The sequence below is a fragment of the Vespula pensylvanica genome, chromosome 10, assembly GCF_014466175.1.
Source record: "Vespula pensylvanica isolate Volc-1 chromosome 10, ASM1446617v1, whole genome shotgun sequence".
NCBI classification, from domain to species: domain Eukaryota; kingdom Metazoa; phylum Arthropoda; class Insecta; order Hymenoptera; family Vespidae; genus Vespula; species Vespula pensylvanica.
This window is the reverse complement of record NC_057694.1, coordinates 326,887-354,386: the sequence shown is the minus strand read 5'-3', so window position 1 is coordinate 354,386 and position 27,500 is coordinate 326,887. Positions and strand designations below refer to the sequence as shown.

Sequence of the window (27,500 nt, the reverse complement as noted above, 5' to 3'; positions counted from 1 at the left end):
ACACACAAAATACATACGTGTCGTCGATCGTTTGAGAAAAAAAAAAAAACTTAAGCTTTTACGAAGAATCGCTTGACTCGAACCTTTTCGAAATCACGATCTCGCGGGCGTAGCGAGAGTTATCATTGACCGATATCGCTATTTGCTATTCCAGCTTGCCGTGATTACTAACGCGAATTGAAGTGTTATAATTAAAAAAACGCTCAAATGCACGTATGAAACTACGTATATGTATCTATCTGTATTATGTACAATATATACTGACAAGTAGTTCTTACAGTTTTCTGTTAACGTGCTTACAGTTTTACGAAACGGACGTGCCCATTTCTAAAATAAGAATTAGAAAGGCCGATCGCGCGAAGAATTTTCCTCGAAAAGAAAAACGAAGATGAAGGAAAGGCTATTTACGAAGCGTATCGAGCGATCACTCTCGAATTGCAATCGACAATTAAACTCATTGACTGGATGTTGTTGATGGAAAAGTACTCATACTTCACCTCACCTCTCCCTTCTATTTTCATTTCGAGATAGACAAGGATAAGAAACGAGTTCGTTCTCTTTCTCTCTCTTTCTCTCTCTCTCTCTCTCTCTCTCTCTCTCTCTCTCTCTCTCTCTCTCTCTCTCTCTCTCTCTCTCTCTCTCTCTCTCTCTCTCTCTCTCTGGAACACATACACACATACACATACTCGTTCATTCTGTCTCTTTGCCATCGCGATACTCGAACAAATGTTTGAAAGAGATGCGCTCACCTTCAACTCGTTTGTCATCGATCAATAGACTTATCTGAATTTACATTTCGCAGAGCAAGATAAGTTTATTGTCGATCGTAAATAATCTAATGTCCGAACTATCGACATACGGATCGATTGCGATCATAAGTTATTGAAGAGGATATAAAGATCGCTTTTTTATTTGAACAATTTTTCTTTTAGTAAAACGGACCTCGTACGATAAGTATTATCCGTAATGGATAAGAATCGTTTAAATTTATCTTAACCTCTTGCATTAAATATGATAATAATAATAATTAAGCTATTTAAATCGATATCCTGATCGTTGATTCTTTAAAATGTAACAATTTTTTATAAAATTAAACAAAGTTTTTGTCGTAATAGAAATTCAATGATAATTAATCGCGCATGCGAAGAAAACGACCGTTCGAAGTTTGAACGGCCTTGTCGAGATGAATAGTAAACTTGCCGGAAGGAATCGTAAAGAACTATGTGAACAAATACCGCATTATAAAAACTAGGGGAAATACTGGAGGTCCGATATAAAAAACGGAAGTAGACATACATGTACTTTCGACTCTTGTGATGATCGAATTATATATATATATACTTTTGTACACACGCACAATATACACACATAATGTGGAACTGAAGTATTCGTACAGTAGAAATGTATTTCCCACTCCATATATATATATATATAACATGCGTATACGTGATCGACGTACAACTGGACATAGGAAGCCAAAGAAAAAGAAGATAAAAATTCCATTTAAACTGAAATATGGAAGAGAAATTTGGCTGGCTCATAAAAAAAAAAATACCAATCTCACCCTACTTGAAGGCATTGTGTTATACGACGAGAAAGAAGAAAAAAGGGAAAATAGGATGAAAAGATGGGGATGAGGACGAGAGAATGTGTGATAGAACGATGAAAAAAGAAGGTATTACGTATAATGTCGGTAAAAAAAGGTATAAGAATATCAACGAAATAAAGTAATAATGTATCGTCTAGCGTGTATCGTACGCCAAAAGATTATGGATACGTTTTCTTATAGCGAATTCTTATAGGTTAGGAATAGAAGTGGAGGGCAGTTGAAGTAAAGGGTGGTTGGTTGGTAGCAGTTAGTGATGGTGGAGGGGCGAAAAAGAGAAAGAGAGAGAAACAGAGAGATTAGTATCGTGCGTTACACGACTGAACGGACGCAGAACGCATGGTGGATCGATCCGTCATCCAGATATTTGGGGAGATTATAAATAGAGCGGTCACCGGAAAATAGACGCGCGAGGGAGTAATTCCGCGACATAAGATAAGCGAGCTCCACTGTCGTCTCGTGACTATCTCGCAATACTTGTCGACTACCAACCAACTAACCACCCTTTTTTTTTTTTTTCGTTTTTCTTCCTTCTCCGTCTACACATCGTCGGTCTCCTTCTTCTTCTTCTTCTTCTTTTTCTTCTTCTTATTCTTATTCTTACTCTTACTCTTACTCTTACTCTCCCTCTCTTTCTCCTTCTTTTCCTCCTCCTGCTTCTTCTCCTTTTTTGTCGACACTCTGAACCGTTTAACACGGCAATTCCCTAATTCCGAAGATAAAATCGCGTCTCTCGCGTTTATCGCGATTCCTTTATTCCATCCTTTTCACTTCTTATCTTTCTTTTCTCTGTTTTAAACCATTGCGACGAACCGTTACACCCGCGACTTTCACTTATATTTTAATTTTTATATAAAGAGAGAAAGAGAGAGAGAGAGAGAGAAAGGACGAAGAAAAGGAGAGAGAGAAAAAAGAAAATTTCGTTGCTTTCAAATGAAAAAAGAAAAAGGAAAAGAAAAATCGTATCGACGTCTAGATTCGTACGAAGAAAAAATACTTATTTTGATTATAACGATAAGACTGAAAACGCCCATAGAGAAGTACGGAGAGATACTTATTATTTTTCCATGTTTCGTACGTTTAATCGTTCGATTTTATTGTCAGACGATTAAATTTGTTTATAAACTTCCCGCTCTTGATTCATTGCGACGCATTTCTCGTTGATTTTTGCAAGCCCGAGATAACCTTAAACTCTATACGCAATCCGATGCAACGCTTTAGTTTTATCGATCAAATTTGCGTATCAATCAAAATGTAAAGAGGTTACATCGTTCTTCTCTTTTTATAAAGTTTCTTTTTATAAAAAAAAAGAAAAAAGAAAGAAAAGAAAAATATTTTGCGACTTGATAGTGTTTTGTTTCGTCTATGAATAATGATACAGTTTCTCGTACGAGGAATTTCACTTGTGATTAACAACGTACATAAAATTCCTCTTCTATAGGTTAGCTTACAAGATAAATAGAATGAAACTTATCCTTTGTATCTTCAATCTCGATCACCTTCGCGCTTTACTTTGTAATCAGTATGTATCAAGTTCCTGCCTTCAAGCTAATCTTTTCGGTATCGATGATACTACAATGATTCATTTCCTTTTTTCCACGTTGATCAAGAAAGGTTCATTTTAGTTTAGAATCAACCTTCTATATAAAAATATTTGTTTCTCTTCTTTCGTATCCACGACATCTTGTACGTAATTGTAAAAGGAGGGGAAAGCGAATATACTTCAGTTTGATAAATACAAAACAAACATTTATTATTATTGTTTTCATTGATGAAACATCTTTGTTGATATATACGTAATTTAACGAATATAGACGTTCTCTTTTCAAAAGTACATATATTACTCGAGATCTTTAAAAAAGATATTCTTCGATCAATGAAATCCGATTGAAATCGATCAGTTCTGCAAGTTCGTTGACTGAATATCTAAAATTACATACACCCACACGTGTATCCCATTATAATTACGAAAATCAAGATATCCAGTGAAGTTGAGAATGAAATTATTTTATATTTTTATATTCCGCGTTAAATACGATTATATTTTATCAACGAACCGAAAACGAACAACTTTCTTGTTCCTTTTGATGACTGTTCATTCGTTGAGAGTCGTGGGTAGTGATGCTCGTCCGCCTACGCGACACATCGATGCTTGGCAAACCTCTCGAATTCATTCGATATTAGATGCTTGATTCTATATACCATTCGTCCGTTCTTTATAGAATCTTTGAATCTTAAAACTATGTCTACGTAACTAGTATGCTTTTTAACGACTCTCTCTTTTTCTTCCTTTCCTTTTTTGAATCATCTGTTATGTTTAAGTTACATATAAAATTTGTTTATCGATACATAACCTCAAAGTTACATTAAACATTTTCTTTTTGAATCCGAGTCGTTATTAGGAAACGAATATTGAACGATTCAATGTTTGTTTCTTGCTTAGAATATGAATAAGTATTTAACAATATAGTAGTTGTACGTTTTGAGCAAAGTTAAAATAATTCACTGATACTCGAATGTCTTTTGTATTTTTAATAATATTTGATCGAAATAAATGATTTCCTTTTTTTCTTTCTTTCTTTCTTTCTTTCTTTCAGTGCTGGGAATTACTTGCTACTGTGAAGGACACTGCCCGGACGACCGACAAAACGGTACTTGCGAAGGAAGACCCGGTGGACATTGTTTTAGCGCTGTAGAGGAAGTGTGGGATGCGGAACTCGGAGAATATGTTCCAGAATGGTCCTTTGGATGTTTGCCACCGGACGAGCAGGGTTTCCTGCAATGCAAGGGCTACCTCGTTCCACATCTACAAGGAAAAAACATAATTTGTTGCAACAAGACAGCTCTGTGTAACAAGGAGTTATTTCCAGAGTACAAGCCTCGTCCCACCGCAGCACCAGATCCTATAGCTATTGCTTCTGGAGCACCGCTCATCATACTAGCTGCTTCATTATCTGTGTGTTTAACTGTTATTTTGATAGCAATGGTGATCATATATCATAGGTACAGAAGAAAAGAAAGAGGCCCATGCTTAGTACCTTCTCAAGGAACGCTTAGAGATTTTATAGATCAGAGTAGTGGATCAGGTTCTGGACTACCTCTTTTAGTACAAAGAACTATAGCTAAACAATTGGCTTTATCGCAGTGCGTGGGAAAAGGTAGATACGGTGAAGTATGGCTTGCACGATGGAGAGGAGAAAAAGTGGCAGTGAAGGTCTTCTTTACTTTGGAAGAAGCATCTTGGTTTCGTGAAACTGAAATCTATCAAACTGTTCTAATGAGGCACGATAATATCTTAGGCTTCATTGCCGCCGACATTAAAGGAACAGGATCTTGGACTCAAATGTTATTAATTACGGACTATCATGAAAGAGGTTCTTTACATGATTATTTACAAACCACCGTGCTAGACCATGCAGGCCTATTGGCTATCTGTCTTTCCATTGCATCGGGTATTGCTCATCTGCATACAGAAATTTTTGGAACTCGTGGAAAACCAGCGATAGCTCATAGAGATATTAAAAGCAGAAATATTTTAGTTAAAAGGAATGGTGAATGTGCAATTGCTGACTTTGGCTTAGCTGTACGTTTTATAAGGTATGTCAGCTTTTCTAATACCATATATATCGACTTTGATACGTCATGCTATTAAGTTTCTAAGAACGATATTGATTATTGTTTTAATCTAGTGAAAGCGGAGAAATCGATATTGCGCCTAATACGCGAGTAGGAACCAGAAGGTACATGGCTCCAGAAGTGTTGGATGAAAGTTTGAACACATCGTCGTTTGATGCTTTCAAAATGGCAGACATGTACTCTGTAGGATTAGTTTTGTGGGAAGCATGTAGACGTTGTGTAACAGGTGGTAAGAATTCCATTGTGGAACCATACGCCTTGCCTTATCACGACGTTGTCCCAAATGATCCAGATTTTGAAGACATGCGATTAGCTGTATGTGTAAAACGTTTGCGTCCTGTTATTCCAGCGAGATGGGATAACGATCCAGTAAGCCAATTAATCTATCTATTTTTACAAATACCTATATTATATATATTTTTAATTAAAACCATTAATACGTTCTTCTACTTTTCTTTTTTCAGATTCTGTTTGCGTTGAGTAAATTAATGGCAGAGTGTTGGCATGCAAACCCTGCTGTACGTTTAACAGCACTTCGTGTTAAAAAGACAATGTCAAAATTACATATTGACAATGCCATTAAGATCGTGTAGTGCTTGGCAACATTACTCAAAACTGTTATTCTCATCTAGATAAAAAAAAATATGTTCAACCCCTTGTAAATATGCCCTTTGTGTACATAGAACTATTGACAGACTGCAGCCTGAAGACTGAGTACTAAAATTTACAAATACATAAAGATGGACAAGAATGTGCGTGCATTGCGTCTGCATCTGCATCTCCGTTCGTATGTATGAGTGCGTGTGTGTATGGTGAATGGAAATTGTGAATATTCGAAGATAATTACGTGTATCTGAACGTGTTATATATATATATATATATATACACTTACATATGTGTGTATATATGTATGTATGTACGTATGTGTGTGTATGTGTGTGTGTGTGTGTGTGCGCGCATGTATGTATGTTGTATATAATTTTTTTCCCCGTGAATCGCACCAAAGCCATGCTTTAGCCAAAGTTTTGGCGCGTTTCACTGTATTAAAGTTGGTTGAGTATCTAATCAATGAAGGCTACTACTTAGATACAAAACTATAATTATTTCCACAAAGATGTTCATTTTAAACATGAAGAAAGCTGTTTATATATTTGGAAATAGATCCAGCATATAATAAAAATAAATACAGATAATATGAAACTCATTTAAAGATACATAATTAGGATATATAAAATACAAATCGCGTATATGCAAATGCCTGTTCTTTTATATCTATCTTAACTACTATAAGAGATTACATAAACCTAAGAGATTATGAAACACTCGAGTACTTTCAAAAAATAGCTATATGAATAATAGTATTCCAAAAAAGTGTGTCTATAATTGTCTCTCCACTTTCAATATGTCAATGTATGCTAGTTCTGTTTCTGAATACCTTTAGAGGCAATTGCTTTTATGGAGATTAGTTATGGTTATCAATTATGAATATTAATACAAATTCTTACAAAATATAAAAAATGAAAATCGATATTAAATATTATTCCATTGAAAAATATGGAAGTACAAGACAGAGATTTAATTATTGTATTTCTTATGTCTCTGATTGTATAATAATGTTATGGCTTTTCTGTTATTTGATACAAAAAATCATGTGATTTTTCGTCTACTTGCATTGGTATTTTATTATATTGTAATTAACAAACATCGTCCACTGCAGGATAGTATAATTTATTATTCTTTTAAATGTAACAACATATTTTTTTTATCAACTTTTAACTAATTTAATAGAAAATTTTACGTATCGTAAACAGTGAGAAAGTACTTTGAAAGTATATAATATTACCAATTTTTCCAATTCTTTAGATTCTTTAAAAATTTCTTTGGATAATTATGGCTTGTGTATTACCATAGTTAATTATACTTTGACTTAAAAGAACGATAAATCAATGATAAACTTAAAGAATTCAATAATATACCAGTTAAAAGTTAATATATCGTATCATCGAAATTGCTTCTTGTCATTTCGTTCTATAAGTTTCAAATGCCATAAACTAATCTGTATTACCTGTACAGTATATAATTTAGGTTTCTAATTTGTACAAACAAGCATATTAATTAAACTAATAGCAATTAAAATGTTGCTGTAATGTCAAAGAATGATTTTAAGTCTATGGTTGTTATACCAAACTAAACTATAAAAAGTCATACTTGTGAAAGTAAACTAATGCATCTTGCGCTTAAATTGTATAGCGATCGATCTTTTGCTACTAAATATTATTATTTTCCATTATGAGGTAACGAGCAGCATAAAACAATTTAAAATCAGATATTTTGCAAATTATCTTTATAGTGCAATAATCATTTTGTTATGTAAAAGATATTATTTGTCAAAGTGATATGGTTTTTGCATATCTTTGTAATATCTATTGCACTCAATTGTAAAGATTTTACCATGAAAAAGTTGTTACTATAATTTTATAAACTATAAAGCCAGACTTTTGGTCGTTGACTCAACATTGTTATGTTATTAAATATGATTCCCATGTGCTATAATATGGGAATAACTGTTGCATATTACCTTATATCTTCTGTAGGAAGATCATTGTAATTATATTAAAAATTGTAGTTATTAGCTAGTTGATTGAAAGTAATGAAATTTATATTTTTAACAAGTATTAAACAATATCATCTTTTTCCAGATACGCTCATTTTATTTATTGCAAGTGCATACTGTTCATTCCTGATAACACTCTTTGTAATAGTATACATCAATTTATCAGAATAATCGAAATATAACAGTCTGAGGATAGCAACGATTTTACGGACAACGTCCTTGATTTCTTTTCGGCTAATAAGATCGCGCACGCGCAAATCCCGATTAATCATACGTCATTCATATATATATTACATACACATATATACATACGTATAAACATGTATGAATGTGATATATGTATAGACTACGTTCTTAAGATTATTAATGGCGTTTAATTTAAAAGATCAAATGAAACATTGTCTCTGATGGTAGATCGTGATGATATTTTCTACATAGAGAACATTAATCGATTGAAATCTCCAATTGGTTTAATTTAACATTCCATCTTTAATATATTCATTAATCTTACTAAAAAAAAAAACGTTACGCGATCTTTTGTAATTTATAGCATACAATTTGGAATGTAAGTTTTGCCGGTATTGTAGATGTCTCTGGTGTAGATGAAAAAACTGTACGATATCGAACGCAAAGAATTGTGGTCCGATAAAGGGAGTGTCGATCACTGTTGCCAAATCAAATGTTTGAAAGTCCCTATATCGGCGTAAAAGAAAAAAAAAGAAATCCACAATCTTTTATAACATATTTGAAGAATTTAAGATTACGAAACAAATAAAACGCATTCTTACTTTATTATTAAAATAAAATCGTACGTAGTAATGAAATTTGGTAACGATATCATTTGTATAGTGAGATCGTATCGCATAAGTTTGTAACTCTGATAGTCATATCAGTGGATTTGCTTCGTCGCACCGCCTTCCTCTTCCCGGTCTGTTTCGGTGCGGCCATTTTTTATTTCGGAAGCGTGTAGGTTCGCGTCGTGTTGTATCGCGTTGTTTTACAGAATTTACTGACTTGGTGAGTACTCAACACATTAAAATTTTATATCTATAGGTATTTTATCAATTTATCGAAAAAATATGTAAAGAAGAAGGGTTCGTACGACTCGTATCGAAAAAGTATCACGATGTCGTTGTCGGAGCACGCCATTTCGTTTTATTCTACCATCGGCGCTTTTCCTATCTCATTATTCGTTGTTTCGTTGAAAATGAAAATGATGGGAGGTTTGTACAAAATAGATTTCCAGCAGTAGTTTTAACGTTAGTCTCGTTTCCCGAACGATTATTTCGAATGGAAAATTTGTGCAAGTACAAATAACGCATCACGTCTGTGTACTCATCTATATAGTCATTCCTTTGCCTCTTCTCACTTATTCCAATTCTCACATTGTCATTGCTGAATGCAGTTTACTCTTGCTTTGTCCGTAATTTTCCGCTTTGTCGTCTTGTAAGACGATCCAAAAATTCGATCATGTTGCATTTCAACTTCAACCGCATGTATATATATATATATATGTATGTATGTATGTATGTATGTATATATGTACGTATGTGTGTATATATATTTTTTATCACATGCAAATCAAATGCACATCAAACGTAAAATTAATATTTCAATTATATTCATTTATGCAATCGTATATCTCTCTGATAAAATCTTTATTGTTTTTATACGTTTCGTGTACTTCGTCTTAACCAAAAATAGTAGTTGGTTATAAGAAATTTTGTTATCGTATTTTTCGAAAGATTTAGTTCTTCTCATAGGTCATTTGAAACGTGACGTGTTATTGTTTGCGAAAACCAAAAAAAGAAAGACTGGAATATGTAATAGAATTTTCGACGTAATTTGACGTTCAATGTATCTTTTTTTTTTTTTTTTTTTACTAAAGTAGAACAAAGAATCAACTATGTCATATGTAGTATATATATGTGTATGTGTATATATATATATATATATCATATATTTGAATATGTATACACATGCTATACTCATAGCGAGATCTCTATTCATTCCTTGCCCTTTAAATTCTTTATTTTGAAAAAGCTTGATTCTTGACATAACTTCGGTCGTAAAGGAACAAATTTATACCAAGAATTATACTCGAAGAGAAGTAAATTTTCGGACTATTAACAAATCGAAATTAATCGGAAGATTGAAGAATTGTCTGCGCCGTACGAAGTGTCAGAAGAAACGTGTTAAAACATATTATCATTAGCTCATTAGAAACCGTGTTGTTTATAATTGGGGTTATTAAAAATGGCGGCGGTTAGACTATTGCGTGAGTAAAGTCAATCTAAAGGAGACCGGGAAAACAACGCCGGTGTAGAAGCTAACGGAACGCCGGGTACGTAGTCGAGTTGGCTACGCCGGAAGAGACGCGTTCTTGATAACTTTAAGAACGTATCGTATGATTGGACCGACTCAACCAATAGAATCGCAGCACCGAACATTTTCTTATACGACGCGGCAAGCGAGACGCCGCCATTACGTTGATTTCATCTCTCTCGTGCGGATGTCCTGACGGTTGGTTGGTGGTATCGTTTGGTGTTGTTTCAATCGCATCGTGTTCCCAAAACAAAGAGTATTAACAAATAAACGATAGTATCGTACAAAAAAGATTTTCGTTCGTTGTTTACAAGAAGAAAGCGCTGTATTTTCGCAGAAGTAAAGCCGCGCGCGCCATTTCACGAAGGTCAGTGAGCGTTGAACTACTACGTGCTTTCACGGCATTCCGGGCGATCTCGTTCGTAGTAATATATTCTTGCAAGTTAGCTTAGTGTGGATAAAAATAGAAGGTATATATATTTTTTCGTAACGTTCCAACTTTCATACTCGATATATTTGAGATCGCAAACGACATAGCGCATGTCGAAATATTTGGCATTTTGGTGATTGTAAATGTGGAAGATCGCCAAGCAAATGGTGGATGAAAGCGTCAGAGCTGTAATCAAACTTTAGCGTCTTTGCGGTATTTCCCGCCTTGCTTGCTCAAATTTGAGTAATCTTTTTAGATGGCTTATATACGCGATCGCTATCTTTTAATTCGTTTGTAACAATTATTTATTTCTTTCCTTAATAGTTTTATATAAATTGTTACGTTATATGGTGTAATAAATCGTGTTTTTTCATGCAGTCTTATTTATCCGATACGGAAATCGCGTTATTCGTGCATTGTTTAGAACGTAAGATCGTTTTGTCCGTTTATAAAAATAAAAATAGAAATTTAATCTTGTAAAGTGCTATTCTTATAATGATAATTTACATGAATTTAGTTAATTAATATATGATCGAGATGCATTAAGATAAATGAGATTCTCTGTTGATCAAAAGATTCAATTCGCTTTGTGTACTTGATTTTGTATCTTTCTTTTGTATTTGATTATGTGAAAGGTATTAATATCAATTCTTTTTTGCCAAAGCGACGATCATTCCTTAAATATACAATTGGTAATGTTTTGTATAACTTTTTTCTATATATAGTAAATGTTTCTTTTAATAGGTTCTAAAACGAGCCGAAAATGCCGGGTTTTAGCAGCGTTGGTACATTCAAAATTTTCATCGGTAATTTGGCTGATAAAACATCGAATGCTGATATCAAGCCGCTTTTTGAGAAATATGGAAAGGTCGTAGAGTGTGACGTTGTTAAGAATTATGGATTTGTGGTAAGTGATTGGATATACGAGAAATTTAAATTTGTTTTATCTATGTAAACCTAAATCCTCTTTACTTTGTTTATTAGCATATGGAAAATGAAGAAGCAGGAAGAAACGCAATACAAAATTTGAATGGACATATAGTTCATGGTCAGCCTATAAAATGCGAAGCTGCTAAGAGTCGTAAAGGACCCAACACTCCTACGACCAAAATCTTTGTTGGCAATCTCACAGATAACACGAAAGCACCTCAAGTGCGCGAGTTGTTTGCCAAATATGGCACTGTCGTAGAATGCGACATAGTGAGAAATTATGGATTCGTCCATCTAGAAGCCACAGGTGACGTGAATGACGCCATTAAGGAGCTTAATGGGCAAATCGTGGACGGTCAACCTATGAAGGTTCAAATTTCCACCAGCAGAGTACGACAAAGGCCAGGAATGGGAGATCCAGAACAATGCTACCGATGCGGACGCGGAGGCCATTGGTCCAAGGAATGTCCAAAAGGAGGAATGGGAGGAGGACCGGACAGGAACGGATTCAGGGACCGAATGTTTGGACGTGACCCGTATCCTCCACCGCCGCCACCACCTTTCCTTCGGGACCGGCTAATGGGTGGTGGCCGCTTTGGAGTAAGTATATTTTGAGTTAATCGATCGCGACATCGTTGCTTCGAAAGGCTAGGGCTAGCCGCATGTAGCCTGGTATAGCCTCGTACACTTCGAAGTTTAACCTTAATTTTTTTTTTTTTTTTTTTTTTTTTTTTTTTTGGAATTTTCTTTCTGCAAACAGGACTACGAAAGCTACTATGACAGGAGGGGCTTCGACGACACCAGGGATCTCTACGAGAGGCGGTTTACGGGTATGACAGGGCCCTGTGACATGGGAACTTCCATGTGCGGGCTAGACTTTCCACCAATGACAATGCCACCTCTACCTCCAAGACGAGACCCAATGCCTCCTATGCCTCCTCTAGGTATGGGATCCATGCGCGACACTGGCTTCTCCCGAGGCAACGATTATGGCATGTTCAGCCGACGATCACCCCCTCCGAGTGGCAACAACGGCCGGTTCAGGTGAGTAGAGCCGGAGTACCGACAGCCCATTCGTCCGACTTAACATTGTGAACGTTCCAGGCTGGATTAACAGCTCATGCGAATTGGGGTTCGGTGATTCGTCGACATTTTATTATTCCATTACATTTTTTCATTCTTGTATACTTTGAACCTTCACTTTGTTTTCTTTTTCTTTGCCTCGCCGTTCATAAAAAGTTGACGATATTATCTTTTATTTTCGGTGGGCTTCGCGTTCGCGTTTATTTCTCTTTCTCTCTCCTTCTTTCTCTGTCTCTGTTTTTTTTTTTTTTTAACTCTATCTCTTTCTATCATTCTCTCTCTCTCTCTCTCTTTCTCTCCCCACCTCCTCCCTCTCCCCATTTCTGGGTAAACGCGAAAAGTCACAACGTAAGCCTATCTCTTTTCTCACTTTTTCTACTTTAGACATTGATTTTGCTGTAAAAAAAAAAAAAAACAAAAAAAAAAGAAATCTTCCTGTTCTCTTTGTCTCTCTATATTTTATTATACACGTAACACTTATAATCCTTGCCGATCCAACAACAATATTAGGAATTCACGCACGATCACTTTTCTATCTATTATTGCATACTACCTATCTCTTTTCTCTCGCTTCAGTTATGGTAGCAAATGTAGCATTTTTATATAAGAACGACTGTCGACCCGATGCCCACATGAGTGCAGCGTCTCCGTAGTAAAAAATGTTATTATATGACGCTTGGACGTTTCTGTACATTCTAAATTTCAGTGCACCTCAGGCTGCGTACCATCTTTGTCCATGAATGCGGGCAACCCTAGAGAGACAGTCCCGGGCCAACGTTCAAGTCATGCAAGAGTAAGTCTTTGACCATTTTGTTAGCGAGTAGTCACACCTCGTTCTTGTCGCTGGCGCGTTGTAAAATTACCGCAGCCGTTTCTACATTTCTCTCTCGTATATATCTTCTATTCCACAAAATGAAGAATTCGATCGCGAGGTCTCGACTGATTATGCCTTGAACATGTCGACTGCTCTTCTAGGGATGTCCCATTTCATAGCCTCTCTCTTGATCCATGGCGTTAACTGCGAGATTGGCCTGTATGTCTCTCATAAATCCTTTGTGTTTCAAGCGCTCCCTATTACGTACATCACTCGACCGGGAGTGGCGCGGAGGCCTGGGATGAAGAAACGTTCCTAAGGAATGCGAACTAGTTTTCTTGATCGCACTACCTACCGCGAGCCAGGATATGCGATCTTCGATTTTAACGAACTATCAGTCTTTTTCTCTTTCACTTTCTCTCTCTCTTTCTCTCTCTTTTTCTCTCTTTCTCTTTTTCTCTCTTTTTCTCTCTCTTTCTCTCTCTTTCTCTCTCTCTCTCTCTTTCTCTTTTTCTCTCTGTCTCTCTTTCTTTCTCTTTCTGTCTCTCCTCTCGTACACTGTGTAGATAGAACAAAAAAAAAAAAATGATCAAAAAATGAGAAAACACAAGCAAAAAGTATATATATACATCTTTATAATATTATATAAAGAGGGCTGGCGCGATTTTCAGGAACGGCGCCGGTCAATTGCTTTGAAACGTCTCGTAAGTAGAAACCAGCTCTGCGGACAAATTGGACGAGTAAGTTTGTATGTCGGTATTTTCTGATATTTGTTTTTCAGGCCAGTTTCATAGACTCGCCCGAAATCTCTTGCTTTTATTTCTTTGTTTCCCTATACGTTTCTATTTGATATTTCATTATATATATATATATATATATTTTTTTTTTTCTCTTTACTTTTCCTTATTCTTTTTTTTTCTTCTTTTTCTTCGTTTGATTTTCATTCTAAACAATATAATTAAATGTTCGTAATTTGTTCGATTTAAGACACGTTTGTTTTGTTAATTTTAGGAAAAAAGATTTCAGTTCATACATGTTATATTAATTTAGATACAGATGAGGATATAAAGCAATTTTTTTTTCCTCCTATAACGTAACATTTTCATTTCTTTCTGTTTCTGTTTGTTGAAAAATATTTTTCGCTCTAGACAAAAAGATACGCTACGTACGTTCATATCGTAATAATTCCAACGTTTCGTATTTTACTCGCTTAGACGATCATGAAACCGGCCGGTTAGATACTTATGCTTGTACTTGACGTGTTTAAATTCATTATTGTTATGTATACAAAGCACACACATTCATATATATACATATATACACATATATATATATGTGTACATATATACTTTTACGCGTACGAAATTAAGAGCTCATTAACGTGTCCTAAAGAGGCTGATTTCTACTCACGACGTTCAAAGCTTTTCATGCTATGTAATTTCCATTCGCAAAACTTTCAAATAGAAACAGAATTGATTGAAACTTCTCAATTTTCCGACGTACATTGAGTTTGTTGTTGCACGTTACCTTACCAATCAACCAACCAACCTACCTACCTACCTACCTACCTACCTACCTACCTACCTACCAATCAACCCTACATTATCCCAGCCTGAGCTGCAAATGGCTCTTACGTTCTAATTGTTTGTAAGCATATAAAGCATATACGAAAAGAACGAACGAAACGAAAAGAAAGAATACTTGCAAATCGCATGGGTTTAAAAGAGAATCCAGTCTAACGCGCACTGCCTGCCTTATATGACTGGTTGAAATCCCATGTCTCTTGTCACCATAGTTTCTTACCTGTGCCTTGATTAAATCATTTGATTTCTTCTACAACGTTTAATTGTACTCTTATTGTGTTGAATAAAGAAACTTCCTAAAAAAAAAAAAAAAAAAAAAAAAGAAAAGAAGAGGATAGAAATTCTACATTTGTCTGCCTTCGATTTTCATAGGCGCGTGTTGTGTGTAGTAGTAGTAGTTTTAAGTGCTTTCTTTGAATGTGTAGAAGAAAAGAGCACAAGTAGAAGAAACGTGTCTCATGAAAAACGTGAACAAGAAAAACGTTTAGCGTTTCTCTCATTTGCGAATGACCTTCTCGATTCCTCTCTCTCTCTCTCTCTCTCCCCCCTTCTCTCTCTCTTTCTCTTTCTCTCTCTTTCTCTCTCTCTCTCTTTCTCTTTCTCTTTCTCTTTATTACAAAGGCCTCTTGCCGAGCTTTGACATTTTGTTAGTGTAGTTTGATCGTTCTAGATATATTATTTTTTTTCTTTCCCTCTTCTCGATACATCCTCCCACCTCCCCCTTACTGTACATTAGTGTGTCGTTGTATATCCATAGAAACACGCGAAGTTGTTTAAGGTGTTGAACGTTTTATAGAATTTTCTTTGGGTTTTCTTCTATATTCATCGATCCGTCCTATCAGGTTCGTTGTGGTCGTGGCATTTTCAAAAATTTCAAATCCTTCCTAACCCTTGTTCATTATTCGTAATATCAAACTTCTTTTTCTTGGGAATCTCTTCCTCTCTTTTTCTCTCTCTTTCTCTGTCCACTCCTTCAAAAAAAGGAAGAAAAAAGAAAACAAAAAATTAAAGAAATCATAAAGCAGTCATATTAGGCGGCGAGCGTGGTTCTTTTTCTGTGCACGTTGCATAATGTACAGGGACTAATTCACAAAGTTAAGCCTTGGACAAGGGAACGAGTGTGTTATACATATTAGTGGTGATGATGATGATGATGATGATAAGGATGATGATGATGATGATGATGATAAGGATGATGATGATGATGATAAGGATGAGGATGATGATAAGGATGAGGATGATAAGGATGAGGATGATGATGATGATGATGATGATGATGATGATGATGATGATGAATCTTGATCAATTGGTAGATTCGATTATTTATTATAAACGCTGTTATAGTAGAGGCATGTACGAGGACTTCAGCCGAGATTCGTTCGAAGAACGTAGGTAAGTAGACGTGTCACCGGCTAATTTAAAAAAAAAAATATTCCAAAAGAGAAGAAAAAAAGTTAATCAGCCTGAAGATCCGAGATACATAGTGTGTGTGTGTGTATATATATATCTTTCTCTCTCTTTCTCTTTCTCTTTCTCTCTCATATTTTCGTATCCAAATTAAATCAATTAGATTCGTTTAAACGCCAATCCGAACAACTTCACCCTTTTGTTTATGTCACGATCACCGTTCCGTATTTAGCGTTGCTTCTTGTATAATCAGTACGTTTTTAAACTTTCTCTTTCTCTCTCTCTCTCTCTCTCTCTCTCTCTCTCTCTCTCTCTCTCTCTCTCTCTCTCTCTCTCTCTCTCTCTCTCTCTCTTCTTTCTTTTATCCCAACTTGTTTTACTTCCAACTTTTTTGAAACAAATTTTTCTTACTTTAATGAGAAGAAAAATGTTCACTTAGTAATATATATGTCGAAAGAATTCAAATTATCAATGCCTTCTCCCCTTCCATTCTGAATATTCTTATTTCTTGGAAATTCTGTTGCATCTTATATTTTTCAAAATGAAATTCTCGGATTTATTGAAACCACCACCACCACCACCACCACTACCATTACCTCGATCTTATTAGATCTCTTTTTGCTTTCTCATAGCCGTATATAAGGCTCGTTCGAGAGTGTCGACTTTGAATGTGTGTCATCATCGTTGTCCTTCGTCATCATCGCGTAAGAACGGAGAGAAAAGAAGAGTAAACAGAGAAGAAGAGTCTTCAGGCGGGGTACGATCATCGTTCGGCGAACTTGTCCCCGATCTTAGACCATCAATGATTCTTAATTTATCTATTTTTCTAAATATACCATGTATGTATATATATGTACGTATGTATATATATATATATCGTATATTTAAATATATATATATTATGCTATATATATATATACACACACACACGCACCAACACACACGCACACAAAGTGATATATGTATACTGTATAAATGTTTGTAGGTTTTTTTCGCGAGCTTTCAAGTTTTAGGAGATATCTCGTTGCATAGGAAAGAAAAGAAAAAAAAATGATAGTTTTTTCCTCGTAGACTTTTTTCTCTCTTTCTCTTTCTCTTTCTATTAGACAATCCAATATGTAATTTCGTATTATGATGGTATCTTACTAATTGTTGATCGATCGGTCGTATCACCGCCCTGTGTCGCTTCTGAAAAGAGAAAAAGGCCGTCGTTATTCTCTGACTTTCTCGCATCCCACTCCCAAAAAGAGAAAAAAAAAAAGAAAAAAAAAAAGAAAAGAAAAAAAGAACAGGAAAAACAAAGAGCGTTTTTCAACCTGAAAGAAAGATCTTTCGTAAAGAAGAGCGGTCGATAGTTTTGAGATGCGCTTTATTTAAATGAAAGATATTCAATTCCTACTCGCAATCGCGGTGTTTAATCATATCGTAAATCCATTATACATATAATATGTATATATATATATATAATATTTATATAAAATGTATGTATTATATGTATAATATGTATGTGTATGTATATATATATATAATATGTATAGATAATAATAAATATATATATATATATATATGCATACATAGAAAAAATTATTGAACGATATACATGCGAGAAAAACGAGGAAGAACATACTCTTCGTGCTGCTACCAGTTATTTGTTTATATATTTATTTATTTATTTAATTAATTAATTAATTAATTTTTTTGTTTTGATCGTACTTTTCCTTCGATCTTTATCTTTTTTCACATTCCTATCTAATTCTATCTCACTCTCTCTCTGTTTCTCTCTTTCTCTCTTTCTCTTTCTATCACACTCTCAATCACTCTTTCATCGCTATTGTCAAATGTTTTTCCTCCATTTATATACTTATATCTATCAATATGCAAAAAAAAAAAAGTAATCATCCAGAGAAAAAAAAAGCAAAGCCCCTACTATAAGACCCGTGCTTTAACCGTAATAATCGAATTCGTGTGACTGACGTGGCTTAATTTTGGTTACCAGACCGGGATTACGAGGGCCATCGCCGTCGCGCCGGTTCGCACCATACTAAATCGTCGCGTCGGGCTCGGATCGGTCTGTCGGTCTGTCCGTCTCTCTCTGTGTGTCGGGTCTGATCGCTAGCAGGAAGCCTCGGGACCGAGATACTCTTGGCCGTCTGTCGATCTGCACGCGCGAAGATCTGCCGCAACCGCTCTATGAGAACAAGTACATTCTGTCACCCGCATTGCGCCCATTATTAGATTACTCTAAATAAATAAACTAATGACGAAAAGAAAAAAAAAAGAAAAAAGAAAAAAAAAAGAATACCCACAACAACAACTACTATTACAACAAAGTATACAAAAAAAGAAAAGAAAATACAATAAGCGGAAAGAAAGCAACGCCGAATCCACTGAGAAATAATAATAATAATAATAATAATAATAATAATAATAATATGATAGACAAAGAATGTCCTTGTCTGCGATAGTATACCGAAAAAACTGCGCATAAATTAATCGTCATAAACAACAAACTGAACAAAAAAAAAAAAAAAAGGAAAATTGAATATCTGAAGTAAAATTCAGACGAAAATTTCACGGTCCCCATGCATCTTGATAAGTCTGCCCTTCCAAATCTTATCTCCCTCTTGCCTTACTACAGCAACACCATTACCACCACCATCACAATCTCCGCTACCCTTCCTCGTCCGATATGTATATATATATAAAACTGTATATGTGTATATATACAAGTACATCCATCTGTTTCTTTTATCAGAGCACACGTATAATTATTACTACTCCGTCGGATTGCTCATCGTTTATTACGATATATCGTAGGGAAACGATAACGAACGATTAGATAGAGAGAAAGAAAAAAAATACCAGAAAGTACAGGAAAATGTTACTATCCTCGACGGAATCATTTAAGCGAGCGAAAAATATATAAATTCGACGCACTATTTATCCGCCACTCTTCCACCATAGTTACAAAAAGAAAATTTCACCGCCCTTTCCACGCGTGTATATTATTTATTTAATCGGCCTGTGTGCGTTGCGATACATCACGTACGCGATTCTCAACGATCGCGACTATTTTTATGTGATCTGAACTTGTATTATTCGTTCGTTCGTTCGTTCGTTCGTTCGTTCGTTTGGTCGTTCGTTCGTTCGTTCGTTCGTTCGTTCGTTCGTTCGTTCGTTCGTTCGTTCGTTCGTTCGTTCGTTCGTTCGTTCGTTCATCAGCGCGATGTTTCAGCAGGGACTTTTTCATCTTCTTTTTTTTTTTGTTCGGATTCTCTTCCCTCTCTAAAAACTAGGAACGAAACGTCGTTATTACCGATCTTTTACGCGCGTTTATGAATGCGTGTGCGTGTATATGTGTGTTTGCGATAGAAAATAAATAAATAACTTAAAGAAAAAGCTTAAAAAAAAATTAAAAAAAAAAAAGAAGGAAAAGGAAAAAAAAATAAAAGTAGGTGAGAAGAGTGTGCTTAGTGGGCGATTTTTTGTGGGATCGTGAAAATTTTCGCCATATTGTCATCGAACTCGTGTGGTCTTTGTGTTTGTACCGTCGATGGATAGAAAAATTCTTTTTTTTTTTCTCGTTGTTACTAACGTTTTCTCGGATATCGCTTCGAAAAAATATCACTCCTTCGGCTCAAATATATGGCGTTAATGTCCAAATGAATTATATGGTAATTGTTCATATATATATTCTTATTATATATATATAATATTATATATATATATATATATATATATATATATACATCATTTTGGGAAATTTTTCATTTCAATTTCGCAGCGATACGTCGATTTGATTTTAGAACAATTCGTGTATGCGATGTGCAAATCGATCGTTCGTTACGTTTCCTTCTAATTTCTTTTTTCTTTATCTTTTTCTTATTTTTTTTTTTTTTTTTTTCCTTATCAAAGGAAAAGTGAGATCTCTTTTTTTCATCTGTTTCTACGGCGGCAAAAGAAAACGTTTTTTATGCGATTTATCGTGATCTATGTAATTTATTAGAAATAAAAGGTTCTTTTTTTTCCTATCATCGCTCAGGTCCGTCGTTCGGTTCAAAGAATATTAGCGATGCTAATAAAACAAAAAGAAACAAAATAATAATAATAATAATAATAACAATAATAATAATAATAATATTGACGATGTTATTTGGCATCGAACGAAAAGAAGCGCAAAATTTTGTATGACGTATAGACAAGATTAAATGTTGAGTATGTATGTGTATGCGTGTATGCGTGTGACGATCGTGGCCGAACGGTTTTCTTCGATGATTCGCTTTTCTGTTTTTTTTTTTATTTTTTTTTTTTTTATTTTTTTGATTGTTTTCTTTTTTTTAATCTATCATAGCGATCTAACGTGAATAGAAATTATCCTAGATATGATATAGTTCTTCGAGATAATATTCCATGCACGATGTTTTAGGAAAAAGTGCCGTTCGGGGACTAGAATGCGCAAATTCATAATAAAAATTTGACGACACGTGTTAAAAGGAAAAATATATATATATACATATTTATATATATAATTTATATTTATATATATATATTTATATATATTTATATATGTATATATATATATATATACATATATGCACACACACAAAAAAATGAATAAAAAGACGAGTAAGAAACGTGCTTTCTAGCCTTCAGAATGAGTTTCCTTTTATTTTCGTCGGGCGAGGTGGGGGGAGGGAAGTATGACGTTAAACGATTACGCTAATAATTAGTTTAACGACTCGGAGATTACGGTTGGACCTATAAATTCCGTAGAGATGCGTCGATTCTGTATGAGATATCTTAATTGGATCGTGCGAACATTTAGCGTGTAGTAACATAACCATTTTATTATAAATAGGATTAATCGACGTAAAGTAAAGTAAAGTAAAGTAAAGTAAAGTAAAGGAAAGGAAAGAATGACAAAAAAATAAGACAGAAGGAAAAAACAATCTATTGATGAAGATCAATTGCGTTTAACCACACGTATTTGCGCTCGTTATATCTATTATAAAAAAAAGGAAAAGGATTTAAACAAACAGACAAACAAAATAAAAGAGAGAAATCAACACAACAAATAAGCAAGCAAGCAAGCATTTCCATCGTTCGAGCATGTATACGTTGGTGTAAGTCTTTTTTCTTCTCTCCTTTGATCTATTATTATTTTTTTTTCTTTTTTTCTTTTTTTTTTTGTAAGAAACCGTGTTTTCATTAATAATTATAATAATGATAATCATAATAATAATAATAATGGATAAAAAATAATGTAATAACAATGTATTTGTGAAGTTCACAAAAACGACATTACGTGTTCTTTAATTCTCTCTCTCTCTCTCTCTCTCTCTCTTTCTCTCTCTCTCTCTTTCTCTATCTCTATCTCTATCTATATATCTATCTCTTCTATCTATCTCTATCTCTTTCTCTTACTATCACCAATTTTTGCCGTTACCACCCTTTTACTCCTTCCTATCCATCATTTCGACGAGCCCATCCTTATACCCTCATCGTACCCCGACCTTGCCGCATAAAATACATGTGGTCGTAACGAAAACCTTTCGACTCGGCTCCGACGAATATATGAAAATTAACAACGATTTTCACGCATGTCTGGAACCCGTTTTTTTCGATCGAACGCGCGCTTCGCTGGCTTCCTGCGTTTTCGCGCGCTGCTTTCCGCGCTCGCTCGAAAATCGGCCGAAGACGCGCGTATTTCGTTATGCTAACCTTAAACACATACATTGCCTCTTTATTATAATATAATACATAAGTATGTGTGTGTATGTATATATATGTATATATATACATATATATATATTACACACATACCTATCAATCTTACTATCTATCTATTTCTATCTATTGATCTATCTATTGAACTGTCTATCTATCTTCGCTTTCTTTCAGTTGCACCCTCCTAAAAATATCTCCCTCGTTTTTATAAACACACACGACATCGTACACGTATATAAATATTATACACAATACGCACACGCTCCTCTCGACTTTTCTCCTCTCGCGATATGCCAATTATTAAAAGGGGAGGGAGAAAGAATAAATAAATACATCAATCAATCAATCAAGAAGGATGAAAAAGGTAAAAAGAAAAAAAAAAAAAAACGAAGAAGAGTACGTCTCTCGAGACGTGCATCGTTAACGACTTCTCGAAACAAATTCCAAGCGAAATCCTTTCTTTTCTTTCTGTTTCAAGAATTAATTTTGCTTTCAAGGAGTATGGGGGAAAAAAAAAGCGAATGTGGGCGTTCGAGTTACTCGAAATTGCGTTCTCGATTTTTCTCTGTCTTTATTTCTCTCTTTTCCTCGCTGCGTCTTTCTTTCTTTCTCTATGTTTGTTTCTATCGATTCTCTTCTTGCCTTGCATATAAATCGAATTCTTTAAAAAGAAGAAAAAATTAAAAAAAAGACAAACAAACAAACAAACAAACAAAGAACAAAAGAAACAATATCACAAACAACGATAATAATACGGTCGTCGTGTCTGTCACGAGAAAATTTCCAATCTTTTATGTAACATTTTTTCCGACTGTCGTGCACATTACTCCGTCCTGTTCTCTTCTAAACGTGTTTTACTTTTTTTTTTTTTCTTTTTTTTTCTGTTACATCATGGATCAATAAGATAGCGCCTTTCTAAAAGGTATTGTAAGCTATAAGTTTTATTACGTTTGTTGCAATTATTCTGGTTGCTATACTATCGCGCTTTAATCTCGATACGCGAGAAAATTTTCTATCTGTCTTTCTTTTTCTATATCTTTCTATCTTTCTCGTCACAGCGAAACACCGCCCCAATCGTATATAAAACGAACACCGCAAATCGCTTAACGATTTTACTATATAGATAAAGAACGTCTCTATTCTTTTTTTATTATCATTATTTTTTGTTCGTTTTTGTTATTGTCTTTGTATACGTATAGACGTGTATCTGTTTATATATATATATATATATATATATATATACATATATATACACGTTTATATATATATATATTATAAAGAAAATATTGCTTAGTATTTCGTGTACGTATTGTGTTACATTTTATTTCGAAACTTGAACATGTAGAAACGTCCTGAATAAGTTGTATCAATGTTTAAAACGTTAAATATTTAAAAATATCAACAGAGAAACCTAACGCAGAGTTTTAAAGGTCAAAAAATAATTCCATCCGTGTATTATGTAAAACCGTTCGTTGAATGGACCTGATGTTTTCAGAACAATTGGCACCGCAGATGAGGTAGTTGCGCACGAGGTAGCGTACAATGCGAATAAGTCGCTTCACGCATATACGGACGTGGGATACTAATTATTTGTAATAATATGCATCACATATTAAAGAGAAAAGCGAGCGAATTGTCTTTTACAACTTCTCTCGTGATATGCATGACTTAAACGATTGTTTGTATATCTAAATGACAGTCATATACCATTTGTGTTTTTCAACTTCTTATTTTAATAAATATATAAAAACGTGCGAAGAATATATCGTTTCTTCTTTTTTTTTTATTTTTTTTTTATTTTTTTATTATTATTTTTTTTTTACTTTTTTTATTTTCTTTTTTTTTTATTTTTTTTTATTTTTTTCTTTAAAGTAATTCATTGTAAATATGAAAAACACAGAACCACCCCACCTTCTCGGTGGCTTCGTCGAGGAGGAGCTTCATCAAAAGAATAGTTTCGAATTGGAAAAGAACAAGGAAGAAAAATGTTAGACATAATGAAAGATTAGCATTATTACTTATTTATTATTATTCTTAATTATTATTATTATTCTTATTATTAATATTAGTGTTATTATTCTTATTCTTATTCCTATTATTATTATTATTATTATTATTATTATTATTATTATATTATTATTATTACTATTATTATTATTATTATCTTCATTTTTACAATTTCTTTTATGAATTTCTATTTGGCGATCCTCGCTTTTTCTCTCTTCTACAATCTTCTGTTTCTTAATTAGAACAAAAATTTCGATCGAAGTAAATCGATCGATATGGAGTTGAAGATAAATTTATATGTTGTCCACCATATTGTGAATGCATCGACAGATGCAACGTCGATATTTAGTTGAACGAGTAATTGTGTACGATCATTACAATATTTTACTTTTTTTTGTCATATCAATATATCTCCAGCGTGCGATTGCTCGTTGCAAAGATGTATCCGACTCGGTTTAACTTATATATATATATATATATATATATTGTTTTTTTTACTTTAAACTTAAATGTATTACGGTTGGCGCGGTGTTACGCGATGCCGAAAGAATGCAGCACAGCGTCCATTGGAAAAAGGAGGATCTTAACGGCCGAAATACACGCGAAAGAAGAGAAGGAAGAGAAACGAGCCGGAAAAAATATTATACTTGCAAGGACAGAGGTCGAATCGCGCAGATCGGTCTCTGAGGAAGATCAATATCCGTACGCTCGCGAAAGCTCGCGAGGCCACGTTCGGTAATCGAACGACAACCGAGGATCCAAAGTTTTTTCATAGATCGTAACGGTCTCAGTAGCATCAGACCGTAATCGGTGATTCCGTGGCAGTAACGCAAGTCGAGGTACTCGATCGCCGTGACACCGTGTTCGATCATTGCCAGAAGACTTTTGTCCGTAATGGCGGTCTTCTCCAGGCTGAGATCGGTCAATCTGTGCGTGGAAAAGAAAGAAAAAAGAAAAGAAAAGAAAAGAAAAGAAAGGAGGCAGCTTTAAACTTTGATTTTGCATACGTCGAAGCAAAAAAAGTATTATTAATAATTTTTATTATTATTATTTTTTTTTCTTCCCCTAGTCTCTTCGAATGTTTTTAGAATTACGATATATGAAGTATATATTTATATATAAATATATATGCCATGTATACCAATGATATACACGGCAAAGTTATTCGTTGTGAGAACCCCTTTTGTCTCGACACATGCTTTTTTTCGTGTGAGAGACAGTAGTAAATTAATATTATATAACCTACAATGTATATATGTTAACAATAAGGAAAGCAAAAAAAAGATATAAAAAGAAAAAAAAAAAACGGAACAACTACGAGACGTATAGAGACGACTTGACGACAACCAGAACAATAACGCAACATTGACGACAATGAATTTTAGTAACAGTTCGGTGTTTAGCCGGCAACAAACGTTCGTTTCTATACGCCTAACGTTTTAGAAAGAGATGATAATATATGTATATTATTACTCGTTATATATATTAGCGATTGGATAATAAATATATACATATGTGTGTGTGTGTTCGTATGCGTGTGTGTGTGTGTGTGTATCTGTATGTATACATGTATTATCCATATAATATATATATAATCGTTCCTGGAGCTTTCGATACGATTAATCCGTTATTAAATGTATCGTTGTTACGCTTCTATTCGTACGTACGTCGTGAGAAACTCGAACATGGATTCCACAGCCTCGTCGGATATTTGATAACAATCGGCTAATACAAGTCGTCGAAGATTACGGTTGTACCGGACTAACGACAATAGGAAATCTGCGGTGACCCAGTCGCAGCCTCTTAGCCTTACGGACGTGAGATTACGACATTTGGTTATCTCGATAAAGTCGCAGCGCATCTGCGGCCCGTTGCAACCGGTCAAGTCCAAATGCGTGAGCCCGGGATGTACGCCGAGAAGGTCGACGAGATGAGAACTTCCGAGCCAATAGCTATTACTAAGGTCGACACGTCGCAACCTCTTGCAGCCTTTTACGAGTTCCTTGACAGAGTAACGAAATATAGATCAAAAATGCATATGTGTAGCGTGTGCATAGAGACACGGAGCGTGAGCGGACGGAATTAGAAAAAAAAAGCAAAAAAAAATAAATAAATAAATAAATAAACGAAATCTATTCCCTATATACGTATATAATATACGAGCAAAATCGTCGGAGGATTTCGGATTATATATATATATATATATATATATAAAAAGTCAAACGGAAAGAAAGCGAATCGCATAGGATCGGATCGAGATATGTAGATTCGGGATGCCCATACAAAAAAAAAAGTAAAAATAAAAAATACGTTGTATACGTGTATATACACGCGTGAGTGTGACGGGCCATCGATGTCCTCTCAATAAATAAATAAATAAATAAATAAATAAAAAGCATCCGCAGGATCGGGACGTATTGATACCAGGCACTACTACCACGCTACTTCTACCACTGCTACTACCCCCTCACGCGCGTGACGAGAAAAAAACGTGTCTCTTGCCGGCTTCGCCTTCGTCTTCGCCTTCGCCGCCATCGTCGTCGGGTGTCGTCGTCGGTAAAAAAAAAAAAAAAAATAAATAAATAAATAAATAAATAAATAAAAAAAATATAAAAAAAAAAGCCAAATTACGAAACGAAGCGAAATGAACGAAAACAAAAAATAATAAAAAGTATATACATAAAAAAAAAGCGAAGCGAAACAAAACGAAACGAAACAAAAAACAAAACAAAACAAAAAATAGCGAACGACGCGCCAGAAGGGAATGTTTCGAACTATTATGCATATTGTAATATGATGTGTGATGTAGGACTCGATAGCCCTGCTACTACCGAACACCTATGGACTATACTTCGAAGGAGTTGGGCTCGAAATCCGTGTACGAAGAGATGTCCAACGTGTCCCATGTGGCGATGTAATTGTCGACCAGGACTCGGTACTCCGTTGAGGAGAGGCATCGAAGGTTACAGAGGTCCCGCAGATCCAGTCGAATAAAGATGTGCCTGTAGATCACGTCGTACCAAGGCAAGTCCACCAGCCTCAGTATCATTTCTTACTTCTTTATTTCTTTTCTTTCTCACTTTATAACTCTGTCTGTCTATCTATCTATCTATTTTTCTATATCTGTCTCTGTCTGTCTATTTATCTATCTATCCATCTATCTATCTATTTATATTTCTATCTAACTATTTATCTTATATCTCTTCTTCGACACCTATAATATTTCAAGAAAACAAAACGGATATTAATGATCTTCGCCCGCTTTTTCAATTAATTTATAATCGTTATAATTTTTTTTATCTTTCGAAATCTATCGAGAGGTTTTTTTTTTTTTTTTT

General features: G+C 34.6%; 3 protein-coding genes across 23 annotated transcripts in view; 2 read left to right on the top strand and 1 right to left on the bottom strand.

Moving 5' to 3' along the window:
* Positions 1 to 6,123, top strand: part of LOC122632314 (bone morphogenetic protein receptor type-1B) — a 10,246-nt gene extending 4,123 nt beyond the window's left edge. For 2 of the 3 annotated variants that reach the window (XM_043818981.1, XM_043818982.1), the window contains exons 2-4: positions 4,204 to 5,203; positions 5,296 to 5,611; positions 5,707 to 6,123. In XM_043818981.1, coding sequence (XP_043674916.1) covers positions 4,204 to 5,203; positions 5,296 to 5,611; positions 5,707 to 5,835 — 1,445 coding nt within the window. In that variant the 3' untranslated portion in view covers positions 5,836 to 6,123. Of the gene's footprint in view, positions 1 to 3,415; positions 3,864 to 4,203; positions 5,204 to 5,295; positions 5,612 to 5,706 lie in introns of those variants that run through there. The other variant, XM_043818983.1, reaches the window with a different exon arrangement.
* A 2,604-nt stretch (positions 6,124 to 8,727) lies between these two features.
* LOC122632315 (RNA-binding protein lark) lies at positions 8,728 to 27,192 on the top strand. 18 transcript variants are annotated; one of them, XM_043818994.1, is made up of 7 exons: positions 8,728 to 8,873; positions 11,356 to 11,518; positions 11,596 to 12,141; positions 12,302 to 12,371; positions 12,486 to 12,585; positions 16,366 to 16,413; positions 18,425 to 21,466. In XM_043818994.1, the coding sequence occupies exons 2-7, from the start codon at positions 11,375 to 11,377 to the stop codon at positions 18,471 to 18,473; spliced, it is 957 nt and encodes a 318-aa protein (XP_043674929.1). In that variant the 5' UTR covers positions 8,728 to 8,873; positions 11,356 to 11,374; the 3' UTR covers positions 18,474 to 21,466. The 18 variants fall into 18 exon arrangements, 13 of the variants coding, with proteins under 13 accessions (XP_043674929.1, XP_043674926.1, XP_043674930.1 ...); XR_006327855.1 differs by lacking the exon at positions 16,366 to 16,413 and adding an exon at positions 13,331 to 13,417 and having other exon boundaries at positions 8,729 to 8,873; XR_006327852.1 differs by lacking the exons at positions 16,366 to 16,413; positions 18,425 to 21,466 and adding exons at positions 13,331 to 13,417; positions 26,972 to 27,192 and having other exon boundaries at positions 12,302 to 12,585.
* The window catches only part of LOC122632318 (F-box/LRR-repeat protein 15-like), an 8,024-nt gene continuing 4,872 nt past the window's right edge, over positions 24,349 to 27,500 (bottom strand). Inside the window, exons 1-3 of one of the 2 annotated variants that reach the window (XM_043819001.1) lie at positions 27,014 to 27,211; positions 25,830 to 26,164; positions 24,349 to 25,089 (exon numbers count right to left, since the gene is read on the bottom strand). In XM_043819001.1, coding sequence (XP_043674936.1) covers positions 24,804 to 25,089; positions 25,830 to 26,164; positions 27,014 to 27,211 — 819 coding nt within the window. In that variant the 3' untranslated portion in view covers positions 24,349 to 24,803. Of the gene's footprint in view, positions 25,090 to 25,829; positions 26,165 to 27,013; positions 27,212 to 27,500 lie in introns of those variants that run through there. The other variant, XM_043819002.1, reaches the window with a different exon arrangement.